The 23,502-nt window shown below is 56.8% G+C and overlaps 3 protein-coding genes across 5 annotated transcripts; 2 read left to right on the top strand and 1 right to left on the bottom strand.

Annotated features, from left to right (window-relative positions):
• Positions 1 to 486: 486 nt before the first annotated feature.
• Positions 487 to 3,088, bottom strand: GSTP1 (glutathione S-transferase pi 1). The gene is made up of 7 exons (XM_068555252.1): positions 3,075 to 3,088; positions 2,912 to 2,947; positions 2,395 to 2,501; positions 2,205 to 2,292; positions 1,075 to 1,178; positions 873 to 980; positions 487 to 709 (listed from the first exon to the last, which is right to left on the bottom strand). Coding segments are annotated over exons 1-7 (633 nt in total). The 5' UTR covers positions 3,076 to 3,088; the 3' UTR covers positions 487 to 520.
• A 6,980-nt stretch (positions 3,089 to 10,068) lies between these two features.
• Positions 10,069 to 14,145, top strand: CABP2 (calcium binding protein 2). The gene is made up of 7 exons (XM_068555465.1): positions 10,069 to 10,125; positions 10,682 to 10,855; positions 11,432 to 11,462; positions 12,303 to 12,437; positions 13,144 to 13,253; positions 13,366 to 13,513; positions 14,120 to 14,145. The coding sequence occupies exons 1-7, from the start codon at positions 10,069 to 10,071 to the stop codon at positions 14,143 to 14,145; spliced, it is 681 nt and encodes a 226-aa protein (XP_068411566.1).
• Positions 14,146 to 20,055: 5,910 nt separating this feature from the next.
• CDK2AP2 (cyclin dependent kinase 2 associated protein 2) lies at positions 20,056 to 22,365 on the top strand. 3 transcript variants are annotated; one of them, XM_068556388.1, is made up of 4 exons: positions 20,056 to 20,693; positions 20,999 to 21,099; positions 21,185 to 21,317; positions 21,848 to 22,365. In XM_068556388.1, the coding sequence occupies exons 1-4, from the start codon at positions 20,612 to 20,614 to the stop codon at positions 21,913 to 21,915; spliced, it is 384 nt and encodes a 127-aa protein (XP_068412489.1). In that variant the 5' UTR covers positions 20,056 to 20,611; the 3' UTR covers positions 21,916 to 22,365. The 3 variants fall into 3 exon arrangements, with proteins under 3 accessions (XP_068412489.1, XP_068412491.1, XP_068412488.1); XM_068556390.1 differs by lacking the exon at positions 20,056 to 20,693 and adding an exon at positions 20,718 to 20,835; XM_068556387.1 differs by lacking the exon at positions 20,056 to 20,693 and having other exon boundaries at positions 20,846 to 21,099.
• The last annotated feature ends 1,137 nt before the right edge of the window (positions 22,366 to 23,502 follow it).

Here is a 23,502-nt window from a genome sequence, read left to right as displayed (position 1 = left end):
GGGGACACGAGAAAATGGACAACATCAACGCTCACTCGGGTGAAACACCCAAGCGTGCGTGTCACTCCCAAGCGGCATGTGTGCACAGCACCTGAGTGTGCAGAGACCAACCGCCCTGCCTGTGCCGGACGACAGAACTCATCACACAGACGTCAGGGACTGTCTGTTCCCTACACGGCGGCCCTTCTCTCAGATGGAGATGGTTCCCAGGTGGCCATAACCATGAGTACCCCTGGGGAGGTCAAGCCCCTCCTGCAGGAAGTTGTCCAGGGTAGATCTTTGAGGTTTGGGATCTCATCTTCCTCGCTGGACTTGGAACTCCTCTTTGTCTCCCAGCAGCTCTGGGGACCTACGGCTTTTCCAGGGCCCAGCCCAGCCCTCATCCTCCGAGAGGCAGCCTGGGAAGGGGCAGAGGGCCCCCTGTGGCCACCCGGTCCCTCAGTGACCACAGCACAGCTTTCCTCTCACCATGTTTATTGGTCCCAAGGGCAGCCCGTCTGCCAGGGGAGGCCGAGTGGGCTCATATCTTGCGGCTTGCAAAGACGGGGCGGTTCACGTGCTCCGGGGAGGCCAGGAAGGCCTGGAGCTTGGGCCGGGCACTGAGGCGGGCCACGTAGGCCGAGAGCAGGGGGAAGGAGTCCAGGCAGCCGGAGACCAGGACCTGGTGACTCTGCAGCAGGTCCAGCAGGTTGTAGTCTGCGAAGGAGATCTGCAGGGCAGGGGGCGGGAGGGGGTTTGAATGGGGTCAAGAGAGAGGGGGGCTACTGGGGGCCAGAACTCTGGCTACTCCAGTAAACCAGTCATGGCCCTGCTCTGGTCTCAGTTTGCCCTTCTGAGAAATGGACCTACAATGGGCTGGACCCAGCACTCACCTGGTCGCCCACGATGAAGGCCTGGCCCCCTTGGTTCTGGGACAGCAGGGTCTCAAAAGGCTTCAGGTGCCCCGGCAGCTCCTGAACGTACTGGGCCTTGTCCTCCTCCTGTGAAAGGGAGCGATGCCCGTGGCGGCCTGTGGCACGTCTGGCCCGGGCGGCCTCCCAGCCCCGGCCCTGAGTGCCAGCCCGGCCTGCTCACATGGCTGTGGTGGATGAGGTGGCTGCAGTGCCTGCGGAGGTCCTCCACACCGTCGTTCACCATGTCCACCAGCGCTGCCTCTCGCTGGTCTTTGCCGTAGAGCCCTGGGTCAGCGGCCAGGCAGAGGGTCAGGTTCTGTCCGGGCTGGTGCCCCGCTGCTCCCCTCTCCCCCAGAAGCCTGCAGGCCTCAGGGCTGGGAAACCAGGTCCCCTGCGTTGGAGGATCCTCTTTGCCCAACTCTGCGGCTCCCATCTCCACGAGCCCAAGGAACGTACCCAGCAGAAGCCCATGCTTGTCTTTGAGACCACACCCTGGGTCCCTGGGAGCCAGACATTCCCTGCCCAAATCGCCCCCAGCCCTTCCTCCAGGTTGGCCCCCTGCAAGTGTGGGCCAAGCCTCCGATCATGCGTCCCTAGGCCAGAGGAGTGGCCGTTTGCGGGGCCTGGACAGAACTTGGCTCTGCAGACTGGTGTGTCCCTCTGAGTGCAGGAGAGCGTGGGGCGGGAGACGGGGAAGCAGGCCGCGGCTGGAGGCCTCTGTCCTCTCACCCTGGGGCTGCAGAAGTTAGGGTGGGCCTGGGCCTGGCTGCTCGCACTGCTCTTCTGTCCTCCTGGGACCCCCCTCCCCCCCCCACCCCCCGCCAAAACAGCCAACAAAGAGGCAGCCATCTCCCTAAGCCACATTCCCGCCACCCCTGAAACAAGGCCACAGGCCTGCTCACTGTGTGCATGGGTTTTCCAGATTCAGGTGAGGCCAGAGCAGGAAGAAACGGGCAGGAGGTCTACTCTGAAGCTCCCGGGCACACCCACAGTGGCTCTAGCCTATAGCAGCACACATGTGGCGGCTGGTGACTGCCTCCGAGCTGTCATCCAGGAAACAGGCACGGTGAACCCATGTGCTGCTGACTGGCTGGAGGCCAGCCAGACCTGTACGGCCCCTGCCCGGGGGGACGGGCAGCCCCAGCCCTATAACCCAGAACCCTCCTAACCCAGGCCCTGCCCCTTCCTCTAGGGCCATGTGGCCTGCCCTCCAGCCACAGGACCCGTGGCAGCAACTCAGGCCCCAGGACATCTTGGCGGGACACTTCAGGTGCTTCTCTGCACTGGGCTGCCTTCGACCTCAGGACTCACCAAAGGAGCGGCCCAGGTGTCGCAGGATGGCATTGGACTGGTACAGGGTCAGGTCTCCATCCTGGAACTTGGGGAGCTGCCCGTACAGCTGGGAGGGGGAAGGGCTCGGTGAGGGACGCGGAGCTCAGCTGCCCCGCACCCTCGTGCTGCCCCGTAAAGGCCCAACTGCTGCCGCAGCACAGTCACTCACACAGGAGGCCTTGAGTGGACCCTGCAACCAGGACTCCTTGGTCACCACCTCCTCCTTCCAGCTCTGGCCCTGGTCGGCCAGCAGCATGCGCATGGCCTCGCAGCGCCCTGGGGGAGGGGAGGACGGGGCGTGGGGATGGGCAGGGATCCCAGCCTCGCAGCGCCCTGGGGAAGTCAGGAGTATGGGAACTGGACTTGGGGACAGGACAAACTCTAGCTTCCGAGCCTGCTGCGGAGCAGACGGGCCGTGGAGAAAGAGTGGAGCCCCCGGCGTGTCTTGAGGGGGGCGGGATGGGGGGGACAGAGAGGCAGACCCAGCCCACAGCGCCCCAGGAAGGGACCAGAGACAGATGGATAGAGCGCACCGCCCTTGGCCCCAGAGAGGATGAGACCCGGGCCCCGAGATCCCGGCCCCGCCCCCCGGGGGGTCCCGCCTCCGCCTCGGGCTGTGCAGACTGGGAGTCCTGCTGGGGCCCCTGTCTGTGCCCTTCGCCCTCCTAAAGAACCAGGGGCCGCACCTCGCGTCGGGAAGTAGACGATGGTGTAGGGCGGCACTAGGAGAGGCAGACAGACAGGACGATGAAGGAGGACCCCCGCGGGCAGGCAGGCTGGGGGTCAGACTGCTAGGAGAGGGGGTGGCTCAGCCGGCCCCTCCCCCCACCCGGTCCAGACTGTACTCACTGACGGCGGCGGAGTGCAAGTGCGGCAGGAAGTGGGGAGGAGGACCCGCAGGCCTTATATTTAAGGTCCTGCTCCACCCCGCGCCCCACCCCAGGAATCGGCCAAGTCAACGAGCGGATCTCGGTCGAGGCGAGGTGTGGGTGTGGTGAAGCAGGGCCGGAGGGGCGCACTTGCCCTCTGCAGCGGTGCACCCTGCCTGATGCTCAGTGGCTTTACAAGAGGCACCCACACTTAGCAGCACACAGTCGCTACACCTGCTCACCGCCCCCGAACACACTGCATCCTCAGGGCCCCCAGAGGGCCAGGACTGAGCACCCCAGCACCAGCACACAGTAGGTGTTCCATAAATGCTTTTTGCTTGAATGGATGCTATTTCAATAAACACCCATTTCCGCATCCTCTCTCCTTGATAATAATAGCAAACCCTTAGGGACTGAGGGCTGCCTTGAGAACTTTACACATATTACAACCCTAAGACTTGGTCCTGTTCAGATCCCATTTTACAGAGGAGGGAATTGTAGCACAGAGTGACTTTCCCAAGGTCACACAGCTAGTAAACAGGTCTGGTTGGCTTCAGGGGCCTCACTTTTAACTCTCATTCTTTCTTCTGCAAGGCCTTGTAGTCTCCAAACCATTTTTTGACTGGGTCGAAGTGCTCTGTACTCTTCAAATACAGACTGAGCCTGGGGATACGGCGGATGGAAAGACAGACAGGCTGGCATGAGCAGGGCCTCCTGGACCTGGGAGGGCTGCGTCCTTCCAGGCAGAGCCCGTTCCTGTCTCCCTGCAGGCCCCTCTGCACCCACAGCCCTGTTCTCCTGGCTGCCCCTTCCTGGTACTGGGCGGGCGGGGCGGGGGCGGTCCTCCTTGGGAACTGGGACCTGACTGAGCCTGGCCCGTCTCAGTCTGGTTTTCCCGTCAGAGCCACGAGGAAAGAGGAAGGTGTCCTTCCCAGGTGCAGAAGTATCCACCCCAATCATGGGAAAACACCAAACGCAGTTTATCAGGAGCACCTCTGAGCCTCATTGGAGCCCACAGCTGCCTGGGGCTGGGAGGGGATGGGGGAGGTGGCCCAAGAGCCGGGATCTATCCCTGACTCACAGCTGGAGTAACATCTGCCCAGCACTTAGCAGCTTACGAAGAGCTTTTGTATAAATGGTTTCATGTCCTCTCCATCACACCCTGGGAGGCGGGAAGGAAGGGAAGGAGGGAGTCCTGTTCTCATTATGCAGAAGAGGACACCAAGGTTCAGAAAGTTTCCGTCACCTGCTCCGGCCTGGAGCACGCATGCGCTCCTTTTGTGCACAAGCATCACAGACCTGGGAGCGTGGGAGACACCCTGCCATCCAGCGGGCCGGCCTCCTGCCAGCCCACACACCCTCCAGCCATCATGCTCGTGTCCCCTGGGCAAGCTGTCCCCCAGGCTGGCTGGACGCTCTGCTGTGGTGTTTCAGTGGCTGCTTTTACCTACAGCCCTCTGGCTCCACCGGCCCAGCCTGTGGCCTAGCTCTGTGGCCACCCTACGGCCTCCTCCTCTGGGGCCCAGAAGCACAGCTTGAGAAGCCAAAGGGGGCAGGCACCTCCCTGTGGCCAACCCCCACCTCCAGTCCATGGACATATCAGCACCTGTCTTTGGTGGGTTTTAAAATATATATAAGTGCTTTATTGCTACATAAAATTCACCCTTATAAAGGGTACATTCTGTGGGTTTTAGTATATTCAGTGTTGTGCAATCATCACCACTAATTCCAGAACATTTTCATCACCCTGAAAAGAAACCCTGTACCCATTAGCCATCACTCCTCATCCCCACTCCCCCATCCCTTGACAACCACTAACCTATTCTGTCACTATGGATTTGCCTCTTCTGGACATTTCATGTAAATGGAATCATACACTATGTGGCCTTTCGTGTCTGGCTGCCTTCACTTAGTAGAGTGTCTGCAAGCTTCATCTGTGTTGTAGCACGTGTCAGTACATCATTCATTTTTATGGCCAAATAATATTCCATTGGTTGGATATACACATTTTGCTTACCCATTTATACATTGATGAACATTTAGATTGTTTCATTTTTTGACTATGAGCAACACAGCTATATACATTTGTGTAAAAATTTTTGTGTGAACTGATGTTTTCACTTCCCTTGGGTATATACCGAGGACTGAAGTTGCTGAGTCATATGGTAACTCATTCTGAGGAACTGCCAAACTCTTTTCCAAAGTGGCTGCACCATTTTATAAACCCAACAGCAGCATATGAAGGTTCCAACTTCTCCACATCCTCACCAACAATTGTTATTGTCTGTCTTTTTTCACTTTAGCTATCCTAGTGAGTGTGAAGTGGTGTCTCAATATGGATCTGTGTATGGTGCTTACCAGGTGCCAAGCCTGGGTTTGGCTTGTAGGGAACGGGGTAGAGAAGGAGATGTCATTTGCCATCAGAGGAATCACGGCTCAGCTCAGAGTAGGAGGAGATAAATAGACACTTTTTGTTTTAGAAATTCTTATTGGGTTTTGTTTTTATTTTTATTTATTTATTTTTTTGGCTGTGCTGTGCAGCGTGTGGGATCTTAGTTCCCAACCAGGGATTGAACCCGAGCCCCCTGCATTGGAAGCACAGAGTCCTAACCACTGGACCGCCAGGGAAGTCCCCACTTCCTGGGTGGATAGGTGAATAAAGAAAAAGTCTTTATTCACACCTCAATTAGTGTGTCTCAGCAATGAGTGGGCTGGACATCACAGGAGACACTGAAATAAATAAGATATGGTCTCCACCCTAATGGACTCTTTGAATGAAGACTATAAAGACCTACACCAGCAGTCCATCCACCCAGCCATCTATCCACCTCCACCTATCTATCTGTCCATCCATACACCCATCTACCTGATCATTCAGCCATCCAACAACCAAACATTAGACCAGCAGTCCATCAAAACATCCACCTCTCGGGACTTCCCTGGTGGCGCAATGGTTGAGAATCCGCCTGCCAGTGCAGGGGACACGGGTTCGAGCCCTGGTCCGGGAAGATCCCACATGCCACGGAGCAACAAAGCCCGTGCGCCACAGCTACTGAGCCTGCGCTCTAGAGCCCGCAAGCCACAACTACTGAAGCCCGCGTGCCACAACTACTGAAGCCCACGCGCCTAGAGCCCATGCTCTGCAGCAAGAGAAGCCACCGCAAGGAGAAGCCCGCGCACTGCAACGAAGACTAGCCCCCCCCCCCGCTCACCGCAACTAGAGAAAGCCCGTGCGCAGCAATGAAGACCCAACACAGCCATAAATAAATAAAAATTTTAAAAAAAAACGAACAAAAGACATCCACCTTTCCATTTACTCACCTACTGCTCATTTACCTACCCAATCATCCTCTACTTGTCTATCCATCCACCTTTTCATTCACCCACCTATCCATCCAGCCAACTGTCCATCTGTCTATGCAACCGTTTAACCACTAGCCCGTCAAATCACCTACCCATCCTTCCATCCAGTCAGCAACGCACTGTCCATCCATTCATCCATCCATCCATCCATCCATCTGTCCATCTATCCATCCAGCTACTCAATCGTCCATCCTTCCAAGCACCAACCATTCAAACACCAATCCATCAAGTCATCCTCCCACCCATCCAACCACCCACCTATCCACCCAACCGTCCATCCACCCAACCATCCATCCACTCATTTGTCCACCACTGATCCCCCTGGTCATCCTGGACACTGGAGCTGGACACGAAGGCTTTGCTCCTTCACTGAAAATACTTCTACCCACTATACCCTGACCAATTATAGTCCCCACTCCTTTGGCTTATACTTTGGGACACACATTTCTCAACACTTCCCACCTTCTTAGATGGTTATTTAGACGTGGAATCTTTCATCACATGTGACATCCACCATTTTTTGAACGCTTCTTATGTGCTGGGAACCTGCTAGGCCTTTTATCATTTAATTTTCACAAAGGCACCATGAGACAGATACTAGGTCCACCTCCACTTTCCAGATAAGGAAACTAAGGCTCAGAGAGGTGACATACCTTGCCTAGGGTCACACAGCAAATGCATGGGGGAACCCAGGCCTGCAGGCCCTTTCTATGACCTTGCAGAAAACAGGAACATTCCTGTCTCTGAGGGATGTTTGCAGTGTTTCCGGGGATGCAGTGCACTCCTGGCCTCCGGGAGGAGATGTGACCCGGGGCGCAGAGGGGCTGAAGGATGCTGAAGTGGAGCCTCCAAATGATCAATGTGAATGGTCACAATGAGCCCTTCCCACCCTAGACCACCGGCCGGCGTCCACTCGCCTCTCAACCCTGGCCTTTCCTTAGATCCTCAGACCTGCCCAGGGCTTTGTGGAGGACGTTCCCTCTGCCTGCATGGCCACTCCGTCTTCGTGTGGTCACTCCCTGCATCCCTCTGACCTTGGCTCACAGGTCACTTCCTCAGCCCCCGGTCACCGCAGGGTCCCCACGCTCCTCCTCTCGACTGCCTGTCGGGCCCTTCCCTGCCCTTGCTCCTCCACGGCCGGTCTGAGGCAGGGACTGGTTCCCAGCAACAAGCAAGGCACACAGCAGGGGCTTCACCAACATTTGCTGAAGACTGAGTCTCTGAAGTTTCCTCCAGCCTCTTGCCACCATCACCCTTTCCAGGGACTACCACCCCTGCCTCCCTCCTGAGGGCCTCCACCCACAGACCCTGCTGGATGCCGGCGCCCGGAACACTCCGCGTTCACAGCTGATCCCTGCCGGGGATGCTGGCACTTGCCCAGGGCCAAGTTAAACATTGGTGGGCAACGCCTAGAATGCTGCCCCATCCCCCCTTCTCCCCCATGAAGCCTTCCTGATGCCTGGGTCTGTGCCCCCAAGCACTTGGAGGCTGTCTCTTGGCCCTTTTCTGAATTAGATGTGCCTCAGAGCAGGGCCTTCAGAGCAGACGGGGTCTGTCATGTGGCCCCAGCAGCCGGCCCGGGGCTGGATCCCGGCAGACCTCGGATGTTTGCAAAAGAAATAAGTGAATGGATGGCCGTGAGTGTCCGAAGGAGGCCAGAGCCACCAGCTCAGGTGGCAGGTGCCTGGTGGGATCTGGTTCCCTTGGACAAAGGTTGATGCGGGGGGCAGGTGAATAAATCATGAGGGGCCTGGAGCAGGGCCGGGGCAGGACAACTGACCTCATTCAGGGAGGTGAGGAGCAGGCAGCTGCGCGGTGAGTGGGCCAGGGGCACAACAAGGGGCACAGGAGGCCACTGCGGGCTGCCTGGCCTAAGAGGTCGGCACAAGCTAGGTGGGAGGTGCTGGCAGGAGGTGGGGAGGTGCAGAGGTACCCCGGGGCTCTGGGTGGGGAGAAGGGGGGAGGTCTGGGGCAGGGCTTGGGGGGGATGGTCTTTCCAGGATCCAGGAGCCATCCTGGGAAGGGGGATGGTGGGGAGAATAGGAAGGGCAAGGATGGACAGACAGAAAGACAGACCAATGTGAGAAATAGTCTCACGCAACAGAGGGAGGGAAGTGACAAAGAGATGGGCATGAGTGGGCAGAGAGACCCACAGAGACACAGCTGGACAGATTGTCAGCAGAGGGCAGGGGGTGGAGAGGGGAGTGCAGGTGAGACGGACGCGGAGAGACACCCACGGAGCAGAGCGGGCAGAGAACAACACAGAATCAGAGGTGGACGAGGATGTGGGGAGATGCAGAGCCCGTGAACCAGAGAGGCCGGTGTGATGTGGAGGAGCCCCGGGGCGCAGTCTGCGGCCAGCGTGAGGGTGGCAGCTCAGGGGAAGGCTAGGATTTCAGGGAGGGGCTGTGTGAGGGGCCTGGGGAGCTAGGAAAGACAGGAGCCTTGGAGGACCTGGGGGCCATCAGCCCGCGGAGCGAGGAACAGGGAGAAGAGTAGCAGGGACCCTGTGGGGACCACAACCACAGCTGCCCACTAAGCTGTCCTTCCACAGGACCCTGGAGAGCGGAGTGGGGCGGTGCCCCGCAGCCGGCAGGAGGTGCCAAGCCCTTGTCTCCATGGCCTCTCCCCAGGGCCCGGCAGATGGCGGCCTCCCCACGGGGGACCCCAGCCCCTCCGAGGGCACTCCAGGGCCTAGCCGGGCCCCTGCCAGCCCAGCAGCTACCAGACGGCGGGCACTCCTCCAGGAGCTGGAGACCCAGGTGCAGGCCGCCTACGGGCAGGTAAAGGGGGCCGGGGTATGGGGCCATCCTCAACTGGGGGACCGCGAGGGAACAGTGGGGACGCCACACCCCAACCGGGGCCCGCTGGACCAACCCAGGGCTGAGCCCAGGAAGGGGAGCTCAGATGTGCACAGTGACGGAGGGGTCAGCAGTCACTCAGCTGCCTAGGAGGGAGGCTGGCATCCCTCCCCACCTCTGCCCTCACTGAGGCCTGCTTCCAGCCCACAGAGCCCAGAGTCAGCTGCCCTCGGCTCCTTGCCCAAGTACAAGGGGCAGGGGGCAGGTCCAGGCAGGTGTGCCGAGGGCAGGCTGGCTGGGTGGATGGTCTGAGGTGAGAGCAAGGGTCCGGCAGGGAGGGCCAGGGGCTTCCTGGGTCTGCTGTTCTGGGGAGAGATGACCCAGCCCTCTCTAGCACAGAAGCCACCTGGTTTCCTCCTCGCAGGTCCGGGCCCCACTTCTGAAGACATTAAATCTCTCCTGATTGGAAGAGATTAGGGGTAGTGGTGGGGGGGAGATGGTCCTGGAGAGGGGGTGTCTGGAAGACCCTCGGGAGTGAGCATGGGGAGACTGTGCCTTCCAGGGGGGCCTTACGCCCCGAGTGGCCCCGCTCACCAGCAGAGATGCTCAGAGATAATCCCAGATTAGGACCCAAGCCCCTGTGCCCAGGGCTCCCCGCCTGCCCACCCGCCCCCGATCTCCCCCACAAAACCCTAAGAAAATCCCCTGCAGAGCTCCCAGACTCTCACTGGGAGCGGCTGGGGGCTGGTGGGAGCCCACAGCACCCGCTGAGGCCCAGCCCTGGGCTACCCCCGGGACTCCAGGCCTGGCATGGTTCAAGGGCCCATGGGAAACTGTGCCAAGCGGCCCCGACACCGGGGGCCTAAGGTAGGAGGGTCAAGGGGGAAAGCCAAGGCCAGGAGGCTGGCTGGACCCTGAAAGGTTCCGGGGGGGCAGGGACAGAGCCCTGTGTGAGGCTGAGCTGGGGCTACAGCGTAGCTGGAGGATAGAGGGGTGGGTTCCCACCACCCTAGACCGAGATTTTCCCTGGCAGCGCCCAGACTCTGGCCCATCCTGGTCTTGGCTCCTGCAGGCCACTGGGCCTCCCCTGCCAAAGCTCGTCAGGCCCCCCAGCTGCCCACTCAACAGCCCCATCCCTGCTGCTACCCTTGCCCTCTGCTAGTCAGTCCTGGCCTGGGAGACTCAGCACATGAGCTCAGGGTCTCACTCTGCCATTGGCTTTCTGAGTGACCGTGGCCAAGTCTCTTGCCTATTCTGGGCCTCGGTCTGCCCACCTGAACAGTGAGGCGTGGACCCTTCCAGCCTAGAGTGTTGTTGGTGGTGAGGGCCCACTGTTCTGTGCTGGGTTCTAACGACGGGAGAGGCTGGTGAGGGAGGGGGGAGAGGGGGTCAGTGTCCCAGCTCATGGCCGGCTCTGCTGCAGGACTGCTGGCAGTGGCCTGGTTCCCCGCCAAGGGGGTCCCGCCATGGCCTGGGCCCCAGCCCCGAGGAGCAGGGGAGCCCTGGGCCGGGTGTCCAGGGCTGCTACTCTGTGCTCAGCAGCCTGGTGGGGCCTGCCTGCGTCTTCCTGCGGCCCAGCATCGCCGTCACCCAGCTCGTATGTACGGCCACCACCTGCCTGCCGCCCGTGCCCACCTTCTCCTTGAGTGGAGGGAGAGGATTGAGTGGGGATCTCAGAGCAAAGCACACAGATCCAGGGGTGTAAGGGGCAGAGAGGAGTGGAGCAACAGACATGGGGTCAAACACGGGGGAGACCCAGGGAAACATGCCAGGAAAGAAAGAAGAGGGGGCAGAGAGCAATCCAGAGAAATGGCAGAGACAGCCACCAAGAGGATGGGCAGGGAGGGGACAGGGCTCCCAGGAGAGGGACAGAGAGAACACGAGAGACATATGCTGACACTGAGGCCCCCATGGCCAAGCCCAAGGTTCTGCCCAACCCCAGATCCATCTCTGGCTAATGGAGCTCCGGCCCTAGAGGAGGGTGGGCACGGGGGACAGGGAAGAGGGGCCAGGTGCCCAGGCCCATCAACAGGAATGGTGGGAGGAGTGGGTCAGAGCAGTGTCACTGCTGGCCCTGTGCCTGCATGCTGTAGGGGGCCCCAGAGGACAAGAAGGAAGGGATGCAGGTGCCTGGGGGGTCCAGGGAATTCTTAACCCCTCTGTGTCCCCTCAGGACCGGGAGCTGCGGCCAGAGGAGATTGAAGGTAAAGGGTTGGGGAAAGAACTGGAATTTCCGGAGTGCGGGGCATTGGGTGGGGGCCTGAGCAGGCTCCAGGAGGAACTAGGAGCAAGAAGGCCACAGGGGATGCGTGCGAGAATATGGGGACAAGACTGAGCTGGGAGGGGTTGAGAGAACCCCCAGCTGTCAGTTCCCTGGTCCCCCTTGCCAGGTGGGTCGCAGTCCCCTGTTCATTCAGCGAACACTTCCTGGGCGCCCACTGTGTGCCTGGCCCAGTGCTGAGCACTGGGAAACGTGGCAAACCGGGCAGATATGGCCTGTGTCCTCTGGAGACAGACATCAGTAAGTCAACTACAAGTACAAATGGTGCTAAGTGCTCTCAAGGAAGTGAACAAATGGGCCAGAGGGGACTGAACTGAGAGGGAAGACCTCCTTGAGTAGGTGACTTAAGGACCAAAGAGGAGGGGAGAGTGTTCCAGAATGTGAGCTCCATGAGGTCAAGGATTTGTTTCTCCCTCTCTCTTCCTTCCTTCCTTCCTTGCCTTCCATCCTTCCTTCCTTCCTCTTTCCTTCCTTCCTTCCTTCCTTTTTCTTTCTTTCTTTCTTCCTTTCTTTCTTTTTCTTTCTTTCTTTTTCTTTCTTCATTGCCATATTCCCAGTACCTAGAGCAGAGCTTGGCACATAGCAGATGTTCCTTAAGTATTTGCAGAATGAATTAAAGGAATAGCATGTACAAAGGCCCTGAGGCAGCAAAGAGAAATGGGTGTTTAGAAAGAGGAAATGATTGGACCAAGGGGAGAAGGTCCAATCCAGGATGGGGTCCAGGGGCACGTGGGGGAAGGACTGACTCTGCCCTGCCTGGCAGAGCTGCAGGCCGCCTTCCAGGAGTTTGACCGAGACCGGGACGGCTACATCGGCTACCGGGAGCTGGGAGCCTGCATGCGGACACTGGGCTACATGCCCACGGAGATGGAGCTCATCGAGATTTCACAGCAAATCAGTATGTGCCTGAGACCTGCCCCACCCCCAGTTCTCCAGACGCCATGCCCATGGCCAGGGCAGCTGGGCAGCCCAGGGAACAGAGGTGTCTACACAGGTTGGCCCCCAGAGCTCGGGACCTTGGTCATTCTCAAGGCAAGCTCTCTGCCTCCAGAAAATCTCACCATCCCCTAGGATGTGGGTGAGTCAAGGACCATCATGCCCACTTTTTAGATGAGGACAGAACTCTTATTATCCCCATAAGAAGGAGAAGAAAGTCAGTTCTTAGGGAAGCGTGGGTGCTTAGCAAAGGAAGTGGATGGAGCCAAGATCTGAATGCGGGCAGCCTACCCAGAACACAGCTCTTTCTCTATGCTTCATTCCCAACAGAGGGAAAACAGGATTAAATAAGAATAGGAAGCCAAGGAAAATCAATGTGTAGAAATTCTCCACACTGAGTGTCTGAAAGGTTAAGTGACTTGCTTAAGGTCACAGAGTCAGATCATTGGAGCCAGGACTTGAACCCAACTGAACTCTTCAGAAAAACTAAGGAAAGCCCTCAGGAGACACAGATGACCCAGCCTGTGAGACCCAGAGGGAGGGAAAGGCCCATTTAGGGGGGCAGGGGAGAGGGACACAGGCCAGAAGGGGAGGACAGAAGGCAGAGGACGCCAGGGCTGGGCAGGGGTCTCTGATGGTCCCAGGTCTCTGATGGGCGTGGCCCCCAGGTGGCGGGAAGGTGGACTTTGACGACTTTGTGGAGCTGATGGGCCCCAAGCTGCTGGCGGAGACCGCGGACATGATTGGCGTCCGGGAGCTGCGGGACGCCTTCCGGGAGGTGGGGTCACCGGGGCTGGAGGGGGCGGGGCCTGCTTGTCTGCTGTGAGTGAGGGGCTGCGCGAATGAATGATTCGGTCTGTGACCTGATGCCGCCACCAACGCCGCCACAGTTCGACACCAACGGGGACGGCTGCATCAGCTTGGGTGAACTCCGGGCGGCCCTGAAGGCCCTGCTGGGAGAGCGGCTCAGCCAGCGGGAGGTGGACGAGATCCTCCGTGACATTGACCTCAACGGGGACGGTCTGGTCGACTTTGAAGGTACCGTCTACCGCTCACCAAGCTCAGCACCGCTCGCCCTGGGAGGGTTTGAACGGAGGAAGGGCCTTAATCCGTGTGTGCCAGGCCCTGTGCTAAGCACGCCTATGTCCTCTCCCAGGTAATCATCACGAGAACCCAGGAGGAAGAAACTCTTATTATCCCCAAAAGCAGGAGAAGAAAGTCGGTTCTTAGGGAAGCGTGAGTGCTTAGCAGAAGAAGTGGATGGAGCCAAGATCTGCATGCAGGCAGCCTACCCAGAACCCAGCTCTTTCTCTATGCTTCATTCCCAAAAGAGGGAAAACAGGATTAAATAAGAACAGGAAGCCAAGGAAAATCAGTGTGTAGCAATTCTCCAAGGTAGGCCCCAAAGTGTTCCTGAGCTTCCTCGCAGCCAAAGCAAAGAGGAAAATAGGTTCAGTTACAAGAGTTGGTTTTTTTCCCTGTAAGACGGAGCCCCTCTTCCTGGCCTATTCCCTACCAGATTCAGGGGACTCCCTTGCACGCCCTGCCTTGACCACACTCCCTCCCACCTCAAGGCCAGTATATTAGCCTCGCTCCTGGGGAGTCCAGAGAGCAGACCAGAAAACGTTGGCTTTGTCCTGGCAGAGTTTGTGCGAATGATGTCTCGCTGAGCCTGTACAGAAGCTGGAGGCAGCAGACAGGACTTGGCACCAGAGCCACTGCCTGCCAGTGTGTTCCTGGAGCCCCTCGCCTCCAGCTGGGACCCTCATCCTCTCCTCCCTGCCCCCGCCTGTGTGCAACGCCCTTGCCTGCCCTCACCCCCACCCCCACTCGTCCACTAAGCCCCCTTGCCCGTCTCTGTTTCTCTGACAATAAAGCATCTTTGAGCAGCTTTCACCACTCACTTGTTCACCCTGCAGGTATTTGGCCCCCAAAAGTGAAGTCCCCTCGACTGTGAACTTTGGGTGGGTAGGGGCCCTCCCCGGATCCTGCACCCAGCCCAGAGCAAGTGTTGGGAAACGTCCTCGGATGAGTAAACCCAACCTGCTTCTCCCAGAGCTGGGTGCGCGGTAGCCCCTCATCCTGTGAAGGGCTCCTGCCGGACCCAGGATGACGTGAGAGGAGCACGTGCCTGAGGGCTTTTCCCAAGCTCCATCCCATTTCCTCTTAGAGGGGTGCTGCTCGGTGCTCCCTCCGAGAAAGAACTTGCTGGCCGGCTGGGAGGAGTGAGTGAGCTGACAGGCCTCTTCAGGGCACGCGTCAGCTTTAGGGCTGAGGCCTCGCTCTTCCCGGGAGCCCCCAGCCACTGACCAGCCCCCAGCACAGAGGTGGTCTCTGCTCCGAGCTCCCCTCCAGGTTAGCCGAGGTGTGGTCAGGTCAGCCTCGAATCAGAAGCTATCTGCCCAATCCTGCTTCACCGCGCGTCCTCTTTTTTGCATCCCTAACTTCAGCTTAGTGTCTGCCTCCCGGGGAGACCAAATGACACATCTCCTCACTCCAACCCTGCCACGGTCTTCGTAACCCCATGTGCCGTATTGAGGAACCCCAGAGGCCGGGTGTCAGCGACTTGCTAGAGGTCACGCAGCTCCACTGCCATCTGTCCCCTCCAGACCATGCAGCGCGTGCTGCCAGATTTTTCTTTCTGAAATGCCATTTGCGTGTTGTCACACTCTATACAGAAATTGGCCACAATCCCTCATTGCCCCCAGGCTGATCTGGCCCCTTTGCCTGGCACCAGAAGGCTCCTGGAGGATGAGGAACTGGAATACAGTCACACAGGTTAGGATGAAGCGGAGGTGGGACTTCACCCAGGCCTGGGGACTCTAAAATCACAGTGCCAACAAGAAAGGGCACCTCCAGGTCAGAGTAGACCCAGGACAGGCCTCAGCCTCCTCAAGCACTGCCTGACCAGACGCCGTTCCCACCTGCTGGGAGGGATGATGGGCTTGACGTCCAGGTCAAGAAGGGGGAGGAGCTTTCCGTGCCCGTGCCTGGTCCTCACCATTGCTGCTGCCAACAAGATGGCCTTGAGACAGAGCAGGCGGGCAACCACCAGCACTCTGCTCAGCCTGGAGCTTGGACCCCGAGGTGCCAGGGCTGGCTGCCGCAGCCTCAGCACCACTCGCCTGGCAGATCACAATTAATGCTTAATCCTCAGTTGGGTGATCTCTCCTGCCAGTCTGGCAGGCTTGGGGCTGAGGAGGAGTTGCCCCAGCCCCGCAGCTTGTCTGGGAGCCATGGCCCGCACTCCCTCCCGCCACCCTCCACTGGCTGGCACAGATGGCATTGCTGCCTGAGAGGTCTGTCCCCTCTGCAGGGGCTGGGGAGAGTGATGGACAGGTGCCAGGGAAAGACCAGAGCCGGCTCAAGGTCACCCTCCCACTGGCCCCAGCTTGTCAGGCCCTGTGCCTGGAGCAAGGGAGGGGGGAAGGTTGGGGGGATGGCCGGGGGGATGGCCTAAATTGGCTGCCGTGTGTCTGTTGGCATCAGAAGTGCCCACAGCTCCCCCAAGTCTGACACGTGCCCTCCCACCCCAAAAAGGCTGTTAGCTCAGAAGTTCCAAACAGACACAGCTGGAGCAGGCACCAGGGCTGGGAGGAACAGGAAGCAGGCAGCGACTGTGCAAGCCAAGAGCCCCTTCCCCGCCTAAAGGGGGCACCTGCCACCCAACTCCACTGACTGTTGCCAGCTGGAGCAGGCCAGAGCTACGGGATCTTCTGGTTTTCCAAGAGAAGCTGTCAATTGAGATTTTAACCTTACGTCCACTTTAAATAGTTGGAGTATAATACACATTCAGTAACGTGTACGAATGTACAGCTCAGTGGATTTTTACATGTGTATGCACCCGGGTAACCATCACCCAGATAAAGATATTACATCCACTTATTTTATTTTAGAGTAGTTCTAGGTTTACAGAAGTATTTTGAAGATTGGACAGGGAGCTCCTAAATACCCCACACCGAGCTTCTCCTATGTGTTAGTCAAGGTTCTCCAGAGAAACAGAACCAATAGGAGGGGTGTGTGTGTGCGTGTGTGTGTGTGTGTGGGTGTGTGTGTGAAGATATTTATTGTAAGGAATTGGCTTGGGTAATTATGGGCACAGAGCAGTCCCCAGATCTGCGTTCAGCAAGCTGGTGACACAGGAGACCTGGTGATACAGTTCCAGCCCAAGCCCGAAGGCCCGAGAACCAGAAAAGTCAAGGTTGTAAGTTCCAGTCTGAGAGCAGAAGAAGACTGATGACCCCGCTCAAAGGTCAGACAGGAAAAATTCCCTCTCACTCAGCCTTTTTTTTTTCCATTCAGATCTTCAACTCACATTGGGAAGAGCCGTCTGCTTTACTTAGTTCACAGATCCAATGGATGTTACTCTCATCCAGATACACCCTCACAGACACACCCAGAATAATGTTTGACCGAAGGTCTGGGCACCCCATGACTCAGTCAGGTTGACACACAAAATTAACCACGACACTCTATTAACATCTTACGTCAGAATGGTACCTTTGTCACTGCTGATGAACTAATACTGGCACATTAACTGAAGTCCACATTTTATGCAGATTTTATCACTTTTTCCCTTGTTCTGTTCCAGAGTGCCATCCAGGACACCATGTTACATTAGGCATCACGTCTCCTTAGGCTTCTCTTGGTCATGATGGTTTTACAGAATTTCCTTGTTTTTTAAATTTATCTTCACAGTTTTTAAAAAATTTTTATTTATTTGTTTATTTATTTATGGCTGCGTTAGGTCTTCGTTACTGCGCACGGGCTTTTTATACTTGCGGCGAGTGGGGGCTACTCTTCGATGCGGTGCGCAGGCTCGGTAGTTGTGGCTCGCAGGCTCTAGAGAGTAGGCTCAGTAGTTGTGGCACACGGGCTTAGTTGCTCCGCGGCATGTGGGATCTTCCTGGACCAGGGCTCAAACTTGTGTCCCCTACACTGGCAGGCGGATTCTTAACCACTGCGCCACCAGGGATGTCCCTCTTGACAGTTTTGAGGAGGACCAGTCAGGCATTTTATAGAATGTCCCTAAATTGGGATTTTTCTGATGTTTTTCTCACGATTAGAATGGGGTTCTCATCCCAACATATGAAGGGTGCATGCTATCAACATGACATCACTGATGATGTTGACCTTGATCACCTGGCTTAAGGTAGTGTTTGTCAAGTTTCTGTACTGAAAGATGACTATTTTTCTTTCTCCTGTTACATACTATACCCTGGAAGGAAGTCACTATACACAGCCCGCGCTTAAGGGGGGGTGGAGCATTATAATTCACCTCTTTAAGGGCTGAGTTTCTACATAAATTACTTGAAATTCTTCTGTCCAGGAAGTTTGTCTCTTCTCCATTTATTTATTTGCACAATCATTTTTACATCAATATGGACTCATAGATATTTATTTTATACAAGTTATAATCCACTACTATTTTTTTTATTTTCTTGCTCAAATTGCTCTACCTTTGGCCATTGGGAGCTCTTTCAGTTGGCTCCTGTGTCCCTCTGACATACCGCCATTATTGTGGGGGGTTTTGTTTCATTTTAGCATTTTCTTACTTTCTGGCACTACTAGATGCTCCAGAATCATCTTGTATATTTCCTGCCCCAGTCCTAGAATCTGCCATTTCTCCAAGGAACCCTGCTTCATTTTATTGGAGAATGGTATTCAAAACCAAGATCTGGGTGCAAGCTTGCTTCTAGACCTTCTCAGCTGATAGAGTGATGAGATATGTATGTACACTAACCTGTGAACAGGGAAATCTTAAAATATTTCTGTATGTAGCCAACTGTATTTATATCAAGCTAAACACGAGTTCCTACTGATACCTCCAACTCCAATCCATTACCACATGGATCATTCTAGCCTCCTCCTCCTCCTCCTCACTTACCTGTAACTTCTCATTCCAACAGTGAGAAATCACCCATTCTACACTGACATAATTTTTGATTCCAGTGTACATGTGTAGTGGTTTCCGAATTGTTAACCCATACTCCCATGGGAAACCACGTCATCAGCTAGGGTCCAGTGCCTATGTGCAGTGCTTTTTGCCTTTTTCTTACAGACACCACTCATTTTCAGACTAGCACCTTATTCCCCCCACTCCCTTCACTGAAGCTGTTTCATACATTTGTGATACAGTTTGATTCTTTTGTCATATTCTGCATTCCATCCTGGGATCCCCTGACCTCCTAAATGATTTTTTAAATCATTAAAAAATGTTCGTGATTGAAGCTCACTCTTTGACAAATGCTTAACGTCTTGTATTTACCATAACAGTATAATACAGAACCGTTTTACTGCCCTAAAAAAATCCCCTATGCTTCACCTATCCAATTTTACCCCTCACCAGCCCCCGGCAACCAGTACTTTGTTTACCTTCTGTATAAGTTTTCCTTTTCCAGGATGTCGTACCATTGGCATCATACAGTATGTGGCTTTTTCAGATTGGCTTCTTTCACTTAGCAATATGCCTGTGTCTTTTCATGGCTAAATATTTCCTTTTATTGCTGAATAATAGTGCATTGTATGGAAACATCACAGTTTATTTGTCCATTCACCTATTGAATGCCACCTCCTCTGGGAAAATTTCTGTGATGTCACAAGGAAGGCCCCTTCCTCTAAATTCCAATGCGCCCTGTCCCAGTCTCCACATTGTCTTACTCTATTGTGTGGCTTTGCTTCCCTGCCTGCCTCTCCTTGAGACTAGGAGCTCCTTGAGGACAGAAGCCACGGCCAGTTCATTTCCATATCAGTGTCCAGCACAAGGCCTGAGATGGAGGATGGAGTCAGAAAATGTTTGTTGGGTGAATGAATAAATAAATGTCCTGGGGATGAGGAAAATCTACCGACCTGGGGGCATGATAGATACACAAGGCCAGAGAGGTTTTGAGAAGTAGCCTGGGGAAAAGGATTAGTGTTTGGAGGACAGTCTAAGGTCTAGAGTTGTGAGGAATGAGATTTGAGGTGAGGGGTCTGGGTGGAGAAATGGATAGGAAAGAGGAGAATGAAACAGTAAGCATTTTATGAATATTCACTTAATCCACATAACAACCCTAAGAGATAGTTATTATTAGCGTCCCCATTTTACAGACGGGGAAGCTGAGGCCTATTGAGGTAACTTGCCCAAGGGCAAATCGCTAGCTGAGGTGGTGTGACATTCGAACAGTCAGTCTGACTCCAGATGGTGCTGTAGTCCATGATCCAGGACGGCGCATGGTACAGGGCCCGGCATGCAGTTAAGTATTCAAGGTTAGCTGTTCCTGCTATTGTCATTATGAGGCACCGGCGTGGGGCCTTGGGGGGTGGGGGGTGGGGTGCAGGTTGAGGAGTCTTTGAGGTCGCCCTTGGACCTCACACCAGCCTAGACCCGAGGTCCAGGCAATTGGGAGGAAAAGGCGCATCAACGGCGTTGGTGACGGACCCGTTGCCATGGGAACAAACGGAGGCCTCACGAGGGCGCATGCGCCGATCGAGGACAGGTTGCTGAACCAGTGAAAGGTGACGTAAAAGCGCACGGGGTGGGGCGCAGGGTTGGGAACGTCAAAGCCCTGCGTCCTCCGGCACCCAGAGCTGAGGGAAGGCGCGCGCGCGCGCGCGCGCGGCGGCGACGGCGGCGGCGCCGGCGACAGCAGCCCAGCTGGACCGGGACCGGGCAGCGGGAAGCTGACGTACGAAGCAACGTGAGTGAGGCGCGAGGGCGGCACCCGAGCCCGGGAAGCCCGGCTCGGCGCGAACCGCGGCGGACCAGACCCAGGTCCAGGCTTCCGAGGCCCCGCCTCTCGGGCTTTGGGACTAATCGGATTGAGAGCGCGCCGGCCCGGGCCGCGAACTCGCCAATTGCGGAGGGCGTCGGCCACCGCCCAATCCGAAGCAGACAGGTGCGAGGTCCGGAAGGCGGACACCAATCAGCAGCGGTTGCGGCCTGTTGGGGCCGGTCTCGGCCAATGAGAAGGCCCGAGTGACATCTCCGCACGCCAATCGGGAGTGAAGGAGCGTTCGTGCCCGCCCGCCCTTCCGGCCTGAGCTCTATTTACCAGGGGCGTGCTGCCGGCTTGCCAATCAGAGCGCGGCTGAGCGGCCAGGCAGCCAACCGGGGAGGAGCGGCCGGCCGGCGTCTGCCGCACCCAGGAGTTGGGGATGTCCTACAAACCCATCGCCCCCGCCCCCAGCAGCACCCCCGGCTCCAGCACCCCTGGGCCCGGCACCCCGGTCCCTACAGGTGAGGATCCAGCTCCACCCCTGCTTGCCTGCCCGGGCGGTCGAGGTCTCGAAGAGAAGACGGCCTGAGTTCTGCAATACTGGGCCTGCCGCCTACCCTCGCTGAGCCTCAGTTCGCTGGCCTGTGAAGTGGGCGTGGTCACGTAAGGGCTTGTTGGTGAAGCGCAGGGGGAGGGGTTTGTCCTGAAGTTTAGCAGCCTGGAATGAAGCCCTTTGGAGGGAATCGGGCGAATCTGGTCCAGGGCTTGGAACGTCGGGGCGAGGCGTCCCTGCCCCGCGCTGACCTCTTACTGGCGCATGTTGCAGCCGGAAGTGTCCCATCGCCGTCGGGCTCGGTGCCAGGAGCCGCTGCCCCTTTCAGACCACTGTTTAACGACTTTGGACCGCCCTCCATGGGCTATGTGCAGGTGAGTGGAGCCGAGGGATTGCCTATGGATGGGGACTGGGAGCCCCTTCTTGGCCTGAGCTCACTGCCCTGTTCTCTTGATATAGGCAATGAAACCACCTGGCGCCCAGGGCTCCCAGAGCACTTACACCGACCTGCTGTCGGTCATAGAGGAGATGGGCAAAGAGATCCGGCCCACCTATGCTGGTAGCAAGAGCGCCATGGAGCGCCTGAAGAGAGGTAAGTGAGGCCAGGCCCACCACCCCTGCCCGGAGACAAACACCGGACAATCCTTCTCTAGGTAGGGAAGGAAAGACATCTGGAGGCCACCTGAGCCAAGCCTAGACTAGGGCCAGGATCACTATCCAGAGAGGCGGGGTTTTTTGGTTTGTTTTTTGTGTTTTCTTGGCCACACCATGCAGCATGCGGGATCTCTTAGTTCCCCGACCAGAGATCGAACCCATGCCCCCTGCATTCGGAGCGTAGAGTCTTAACCACTGGACCACCAGGGAAGTCCCCCAGAGAGGCGTTTTAAATTGAATTGACATTGAGTTAATTTCCAGGGAAGGACCAGGGAGTTTGTATTTCAACAGGGCAAATCTGAGGATTAACCTCTAAACCTCTAATCTCATCCAGCCCCTCATTAGATTGTAGTTCCTTTTACTGAAAGGAAAGGGGTGGAGAGGGAGGGTGTTTTCCACTGGCGGGTGAACTTGGGACTGTGGAGGGTCGCTGAGATCCTGTATGTTACTTCCGCATCCACACCCCAGGCATCATCCATGCCCGGGCCCTTGTCAGAGAGTGCCTGGCAGAGACAGAGCGGAACGCCCGCACGTAACAGGACTCGACTCCGCCTCAGCATCTGGACCTTTCCTGGCCACTGCAGAGCACCTGCTTCTCCCTGGCCTTCACCCCGAGTTGCACTTCCCATCCTGGGCTTCCTGTCCTGTGTCCTTTGGTGGGTGCCCTCCAGGAACCAGTGGGCGGCTCTCACTCCAGTCGGCAGCACTAACTGGAAACCCCCAAAAGAGCTGGCAGCGAGCTCACTGTGAATCCCATCCATGACCTGCCAACAGTGTTGATCCAACTGGAACTTTCTCCTTTCTGTGGCCCCCACCACTCAGCACTTACCCAGGACTTCTCACCACTTTTCCCAGACCCCTTCTCCCCAGCAGGGCCTCAGAAGGCCTGTCGCCTCCCTGCCCTGTTTCCTGGGCCATGGCGACTCTTTTCTCAGTGTGTCTTTTGCTAAATATGCCCTTTTTGTATAAATAAAAGATAATTTGGAGTTGTTCTCTCAGCTCGTAGTTTTTCTGAGTCTGGTGCTTTTGCTAAGCCTGGATGGGCAGAAGGTGGGGTGCAGTGGGTGGGAGAGAGGCCCACGGAGCCTGGCTTTGCCTTGCCTCCACTGTCCATTTACCTTGGGTGGAACCCTGCCCTTCTCTGGCCCTCAGCCTTCCAGCTGTAAGTAGTGGAAAGGGTTGAGCTCCAGTAGCTGAGCGCCCTGCCCTCCTTCACGTGATGCCACCAGGGGGCAGCGCAGGGCCTTGGCTGCCTCCGCAGCTGGAGGGCACTGTCTCCAGCCTGAGCCTAGAGGGTTCTTTCTCTGGACTAGCAGTGCCTCGCTGGTGGAAATGCCAGTTCACTTAAGCCACACCCTCACATGCCTTAATGCCCTAACATCCCAAGCTCGGAATCAGCCCTGGAGGCTCTGAATACACCTCATCTCTTGAGTCCTCAGAGAGGAAAGAAAGGGAGCATTGCTGCTTCCCTCCCCACAGGACCTGAGAAACGGTCAAGGAGAGAGAACTGGTTTCCAACATGGGTGAGACCCAGCTCGGTGCTGCCATACGCTGTCCCAGTGCCTTGTAGCTGACGGGGTGCGGTCCCACGAGCCCAGCCCTAGGCTGTCTCAGCCTTCGCGCAGGATCTGGTGGCCATTGACCAGACTTGTGGACCCAGAAGATATAGGTGGGAAAAGCCATGGGGCCCCATTCAGGGACTAGCGCAAATATTTGGAGTGACTGCAGGCCTCTGCCTGTGTGTGTGGCTGAATGACCCTAGAGGTCTGGGGCACTGGAACCCCACCAGCTAGGTAGAGGCAAGTCAGAGACCAGCTTCTGGCTGCACTTTGGACGGTGAGGCATTTACCCCACCCTGGGCCCCAGGATCCAAGGGCCTGGAAAGTTGGGGATGGGACTCTGTCATATTTCCATAGCACACAGGAGGGCTGGGCCAGGGTGGAGGTGGGAACCCAGAGTGCTTTGGGGATCCCAAAGAATACAGCGGGACTAAGAAGCGCCAGCCTTTGGAGAAGGGCTTCTTCTTCCCCCGCCGCCTAGGGGAAGGAAGAATGGGGCCGCCCTCCTCCGCCGCGGGCGGGGCTGCCCGGACCCGGCCCGGGTTGGGGGAGGGCCGCCGGGCC

This window comes from Eschrichtius robustus, chromosome 11, assembly GCF_028021215.1.
Source record: "Eschrichtius robustus isolate mEscRob2 chromosome 11, mEscRob2.pri, whole genome shotgun sequence".
In the NCBI taxonomy this organism is placed as follows: domain Eukaryota; kingdom Metazoa; phylum Chordata; class Mammalia; order Artiodactyla; family Eschrichtiidae; genus Eschrichtius; species Eschrichtius robustus.
This window is presented reverse-complemented; position numbering and strand designations above follow the sequence as displayed.